This window comes from Montipora capricornis, chromosome 7 (assembly GCF_036669925.1).
Source record: "Montipora capricornis isolate CH-2021 chromosome 7, ASM3666992v2, whole genome shotgun sequence".
Classification (NCBI taxonomy): Eukaryota; Metazoa; Cnidaria; class Anthozoa; order Scleractinia; family Acroporidae; genus Montipora; species Montipora capricornis.
Genome location: NC_090889.1, coordinates 15785218 through 15791736, shown reverse-complemented (window position 1 = coordinate 15791736; position 6519 = coordinate 15785218). Strand labels below are relative to the sequence as shown.

General features: G+C 40.3%; 2 protein-coding genes and 1 long non-coding RNA gene across 5 annotated transcripts in view; 1 reads left to right on the top strand and 2 right to left on the bottom strand.

The window, feature by feature from the left end:
• Window positions 1-1296, top strand: part of LOC138058266 (uncharacterized) — a 3872-nt gene extending 2576 nt beyond the window's left edge. Inside the window, exon 2 of the long non-coding RNA XR_011133836.1 lies at window positions 534-1296. This is a non-coding gene — a long non-coding RNA (uncharacterized lncRNA). The remainder of the gene's footprint in view (window positions 1-533) is intronic.
• Window positions 1-5769, bottom strand: part of LOC138058263 (potassium channel subfamily K member 15-like) — a 51697-nt gene extending 45928 nt beyond the window's left edge. Inside the window, exon 1 of one of the 3 annotated variants that reach the window (XM_068904179.1) lies at window positions 5251-5769. The gene's annotated coding sequence lies outside the window, so the exon portion shown is untranslated. The remainder of the gene's footprint in view (window positions 1-5250) is intronic. The other 2 variants (XM_068904181.1, XM_068904185.1) reach the window with 2 other exon arrangements.
• LOC138058265 (transcription factor HES-1-like) lies at window positions 806-2645 on the bottom strand. Its single transcript, XM_068904187.1, has 4 exons — window positions 2364-2645; window positions 2138-2233; window positions 1933-2026; window positions 806-1539 (listed from the first exon to the last, which is right to left on the bottom strand). The coding sequence occupies exons 1-4, from the start codon at window positions 2430-2432 to the stop codon at window positions 1160-1162; spliced, it is 639 nt and encodes a 212-aa protein (XP_068760288.1). The 5' UTR covers window positions 2433-2645; the 3' UTR covers window positions 806-1159.
• Window positions 5770-6519: the final 750 nt, after the last annotated feature.

Here is a 6519-nt window from a genome sequence, read left to right as displayed (position 1 = left end):
TTCCACAGAAGAGAGACCACAACAACGGGAACTACATGCCCTACTCTTTGCGACAAGTGTTTGGGTTCTTTTACGTCTCACTGGATTATTAACATTGAACGGTAGTGAGACGGGGCCTACGGTTTATAGTCCTTATCCGAGAAGACTTAAAAGTCTAACCATTTGCAGATGTAATTACAAAGGCAGCACTTTCTCCTCTTTTATTTAAAGACCCTGATTGTTGGTCCGGCCGAAGTTGAACTCACGACCTCCCACGTGACAGCCCAGTGCTCAACCTACTGAGCGACCGGTGCGCGGTCTTATAAAACTATTATGTCATGTATAGATGTAGGGAATAGATAACTTGTCAGTTAGAATGCCTTACAATTTCAACGCCTTCAATTGGGATATCACAATGACTTATTTTCGGTCACGGTAAAAGCGGGTTTTTGAGGCCAGCAATGACGCGTAAACTGATGCGAAGAAGGCCACTCTCAAGCATATTTGCTGCGCAGGAATAAGCCTCCTGCAAACGAGTTTTCATTCCCTTTCAGGTAAAAGATCTTGCTCATGAGCGTTACATCTTAGTAGACCATGCACAAAGGTAGACAGACAACTCGGTGGTCTACCATTTACAGCAAGAACTAAACTAATTTTTCGTGCACCGTTGGCGTAAAGCAAGAAAGATCAGAGCTCTCCTTTGCCTTGTAAAAGACATTTTTGGTGAATGGCTTAGTGACTGAGCTCCAAGCGCAAGAGACATTAAAAGGGATTCAAAGCCCTGCATCACATTGAGAAAAATTTTCTAAGCAAACAAACAGTTTCGTTAACAGTACAAACGTATTTTTAATAAATTTCTCTTTCGTTGAAAACATTGTAAAACTCCACCAGTTCAAGGGCACAAATATTGATATGTATATATATATATATTTATATTTCTTTTCTTTTCTTAGATTTATTCACACTTGTATGTGCACACAACTCACGAAAATGTGCGACAGCCTTCTTATATACACATTAAAAATTGATAGGTACAAAAATATTCATTTATATTTTCTTTTTAACCAAACAGAAACCTCCTGCAATTAATAACTGTGTGATATCTTAATTTCTTTGTTCGTGTGGTAAACGTTTTTAACTTTTATCAAGTCCATGCATTTACTTGTTTCATCGTTCTGCCTTACCACGGTCTCCATACTGGGGGACTTTCCGAGGAAGCTTGTACTTTTTGTCCCCGCGGCAAGGTCATTGCGGCATTCTGTGTCATTCCCGTTGAGTTGGGGGATACGGATTTGGTGTCTCTTGTCAGAGTTCTTGGATATGGGGATAGAATGATCACCGGTGGCAAGGATCTCGTGTATTGCAAGGTGTCCCTTTTATACAAAGACAGTGGGCGAACTGCGGTATTTGTCGTGTTTCCTTGACAACGGAATGCGAGCTGCGCCAATGAGCTTGCTCTAAGCTTGTCAGTGCTTTCAGATGACGTCATTTTTCTTGTGATGTCAGAAGCGCATTGGACAAAACTTGCGCGACATTCAGTTAAGCTATAGCTGTTGGGATCTGCAAGAAAGAACGAAAGAAATTTGATTGACTTGCTCGTAACATCCGACTTCTCCTTTCCCATTTCACAGGATGCACTCATCTAGGTAAAGTAACAAAAATACACGGCGAGCCTATTCCACATTTCCAACATCAAAAGCACCCAGCTGCTCATATCAAGCGAACGGAAAATTCAAATAAGTGAATGTGGAATCTCGTAAGTCTCGACAGAGAACAATTTTTGTTGAGAATCGTTCAGATATGATTGACGAATTAATTTATTATGACATGCAGTTTCATTTGTAATTTCCCCCAAAACATCTGATTTACGTTATCTCGTTGTCAAATTCCGGAAACATTTTTGACAACGGTCTCGTGATTTCATGCAGGATGTAAATACATAAATATATGTACCTTGCAATATGTGCTCTCGTCTTTTAAGCTCTTTCAAATACTGAACTGTCATCTCTAAAACATCCGCTTTTTCCATCTTAGAATATCGTGAAGCCTAGAAAGTGAACGAGACAAGATTTGTGAGCTACCAAATAGTTTTAAGACCAGCAGACTTAAATACCTTTTTAAACATACATAAAAATACGGTTGATGGACAAGTACTCACATCTTTATTTAAAGCTTCCAATATTAGAGATTTGAGTTCGTTTAGACTGTCATTTATTCTCGCCCGTCTCATTTTTTCCATGAGAGGTTTCTTTGCCTGTAGGACAATTAAAACGTTGTTAATTACTCACTCGTGCCCTTCATAGAGCGTAAATAAACAGGGCGAAAACGATCTAAACATCGCAAAAGTTTGTTAAAGAAAATTCAAAATCGTTCAATTATCTTACCTTTCTTTTTTCTGTTAATATTTTGCTGACATAATCCGACTGTTGTTTGCAGTAGTTTGCAGTCGTCATGTTTTCAGTGTTTTGTTTCACAGCAATTTCAAATTGGAGTTTGGAGATGGTTGTGAACCGGTTGAACTCAATGTACGTGTGTCGGTCGTGTGCCAGGCTTCCACGTTTTAAGGCCAACAGCCGTGGGAAAAATTCTTTCGTCCTTGTGTCATAATTTGCAAATATTTACCGTCGCATTTCCAAACACAATCAGTACAACAGCTTAGAACAATAGGCCTGACCTTGTGAGTAAGCGGGTCGTGGGAACAGTGATTGCTGATTGGCCAGTTGCGGCAGTCGCACGACAAACCCCATGAAAAATGACAGCACGTCGCCACTGGCGCGTGACGAGCGTGAGACTGCTTAACGCTGATTGGGTAATCTCACGATTGGCGCCTGTGCCAAGGCCCTCACAAAAAGACAGTGCATACAAAGTGAATAACAAAGATTCTACAATCAAGTATTCCGATGAAAAGCCATGAACGACCAAAGCGGTTTTTCGGCGGAAAAGCGTCTGGATTATCACTTGACATAAGATAATTTAGCACAAGGTTATCGCGTCGAGGCGTTAACGCGTTAATATTTTGATAAACCCGCCATGGTCGAATGTCAAATTTGCACCACTGTATTGTAATATTAATGAGTATTTCGCGCTCGCTTGCGCTTCTACGAACCGAAGAATCAAGATCGCACGTGTTAAAACTCCATCTTTTTCTTTTCGACAATACTGTGTCTTTGCGTATCTTTTCATTACTACTGGAATTGCCTCGACGCTCGAAATTATTCTTTGGTTCATTCGGAGGATTTCAATGACAAACAACTTCGATTCGTTCCCACGGTCAGAGAATAAAGAACATTTTTCCACTGTCAGGCCCTTATTGTTTTCGGCGGTGGCAGTTTTGTAATGCAAAAACGTGCGAAGTGGAAACACAAAGAGATTGAGTTAAATGAAAACTGTAGGTGTGACATGAAAGTGCCTTGACAGGTTCGATAATTAAAAAAACATTTTCATTTTATTAAACGGCTTCAAGAAATAGTCTATTATTCTATCTGTATTTTGAGAAGGCCTTTCTCAATTTTCAGGGAAGTAAAGACAAAATAACTTGAATATTCATCAAAGTGCAAATTTGTCGTCCTCAAAACCGCCGCCGAATAGCAAACAACCCTATGACAGTGGGCTAACTTGGCTCGTGACAAAAGTTACAAAACTTCTTTGATGATTTTCTTGGGACTTAAATTTGATGGCTTGTTAGTTCAGAATGCCAAAGAGCCAATTAAAAGAATACAAATGATGGAAGGAAGGAAGGAAGGTCGATACGGCTAGAGATCAAGCGACACAAGATCGATCGGGGCATAACATGCTGCAAACTATATGTACGATATATTTGATCAATTTATCTCCAATGAGCATTATTCGTGTCATGCAGCTTTTTGTTTGATTGAAATTTGAAATTTTTGCGCTTTGAATCTTGGACGTCATAGTCTGTCGTTTTCAAATCGAAAGGATTGTCTTTCCCTTTGCTACACGTGCCATCTCCCGCAGACCGGAAAGCGGAACTGTTGTCATTGTAAATCAAATTAGGGAATTAAAATTCCATAGTATATGTCGGGTGGATAATCCTTTTGACTCCGAAGGCCCAATTAGTGGAAAGAGCTTACCTAATTAAGAATAACGTCAAAAGGGGGCGCTCTTACGTGGCAAGTCCAAAAAAATCAGTTCTACTACCCGCGTCAGTCCATAAATTTCCGTATTTGCATGATATGTGGTTCTCATGAGATAAGTGGTCGGTCACAATTTGAGAATTGCGGGGTGACATCTCGGTAATTGAGGTGATGATAAAGTGGGAAGGACATTTGATTTTGGACCACCAATCGGCGTAATCCAGAGATACCATGGTTGATAGTCGGGGGTATGTAGTTTTAAACCTTGAACTACGCTCCTATATCGGTTTACAACAAATAAATGGAAAGGAAGTTCTTTCTCATAGACACGATGTATAATACAAAACTTTTTCCCATCAGTATCACTTCGGAAAACAAAAATGATCTTCAAAGGAGATCTGAACACAGCACAAAGTCATTGATAATCCGATTGCAAAAGCGTGTGGCCCTTCTTAACATTTCACAGGCTGATACTCAATTTTTCGCATACTGAGGTTTACAGTTACTCGTGGATGCATCAACCACCTTGAAGGAACCTAGTTTAAAGGTCTTGTTCCCACGACTTTCCCATAGCTTAGCATCAGTAATCACATAGTCGTGTTTCAATCCGTTTAGGATAACTGGAGTATCTTTGCGCCATTAACCCGAGGGGGCTCCCCTCGACGAGTAAAATCGTCTTGCATAAGACAAAGCGAAATGTATAACTTGTGGCCACTGGGAGTAAATTGGGGTTAAAAGAAAAAAAAGTCGTTTTAAATATGGGATTAAAGGAATTTCTTGGGTGAATGTAAGGCAAATAATCTCCGAACTGAACAGTGTTTCTATGGGAATCAGCGTTAAAAGAAGTTGAGAAAACGGATTTTACTGACAAAATTTTGGGATCTTACCTGCGTAAGATTTGCTGAGCGAAATTTTAAATTTCCCCCATATTTGTCTGTAATTTGTTCCCACAGACGCATGTCTAAATGAGCGTAATTTTTAAGCAATTGTATGACAAATTTTATAATGCCGCTGGGAAAATTCTAGTGCAGGTAGGATCCTCAAATTTTGTCAATAAAATCATTTGGTTAGCAACTAAAGTTTACCATTCACAATTTTTTCTACATTCAACGTTTTCTCAAGTTATTTTAACGCAGATTCACATAGAAACACTGTTATTTCGGACACGTTTGCCTACCCGTCAATATCGCTTCCAAAACCGTGGTAAGGCCTATTTGTAATCGTCAAGAGCTTTTTCAGTTTGTCTTTCGGGTACGCATGCGCTGTTTCTTTCCACTCCTTTAACTCCTTCCTAAAAGGACCCACCTCGGTGCAACTCCTACGTCGGTATCGCTGACCAAAGTTTGACGTATAACTTAAGAACCCGACAAAAGACGGAAAAAAGATTCTTCGGAATCAATACTGATCATGTTTCCACAGGCCGATGCGACCTTTTGCTTGTTAGTTCTCGTAAACAAAATGATCCTTCAAGCTTGAGGTTTTCCAGTCCATATTTTCGACAATTTATTTCTGGGCATACTTGCGAGGACCCAATAATTTGGCCTTTGCTCATACTGTCTTATAGGCGAGAACTGTAGCTGGTCGATATTGTTAACCTAAAACGTGTGCAACATACTGTCGGAAATCATTAGTAACGCAGGAAACTAAGTTTCAAGGTGATAATCTTTTTGAAGTGGGGAGTAACATTTTATCCCCGCCCCCCTCCCCCCGCACCCCTTCCTCCTCCCATCTCATTCAATTTCTCGCTCACCCAGCGAAAGGAGAGCCCCGTCGCAAGTTAGATGCAATGGACGCTTGTCGTCGTTAGGGTTGTTGCGGCGAAATTTAAATGACCTTATAAGTGACATGTTAGCATAATATTGCTTCGACATATTTTGACTCATGATCTGCTTGCCGAGCCATAAACCTTGGACAACAACAACAACAACAACAAACCTTTATTTCACCTTGAATTTAAAATAGCGAAAAAATGCTAATATCTCTGAGGAGATTGGAAGACTGGCGAAAAGCGTGTGTGTCGCCGATCATGGATGGTGTGGAAAATTCTAATAGTGGTACAAATTTCCTATCCTAAACTTTTCCCATGAAATTTGCTGTTGGGTCGACTTGACGGTTATTCATGGCATGTAAATTGAATGTACCGTGCATAAGGGAATTTGCCACGGCCCAAAGTAATTAACATACGTCTAACCTTAATGATAACTCCAACGTGATCGCTACTCGTGATGACTGACGAGATGATTGGTACGTCTTGATGACCAAACATGTGTCTGAAGGACAGACCATAAGCAACCTAAGAAAGCAATGTAAAGCTCTCTGCGGCATAACTATCTCTAGTCTACTTCTGTCTTATCCTCAATCCCATCCTCTAATGCGCTGAGGTAGTGGATAAAGGGAATGTTGGCAGGCATGCAATACTGCAGAGGCTTGATATCAGTTCGTCGCG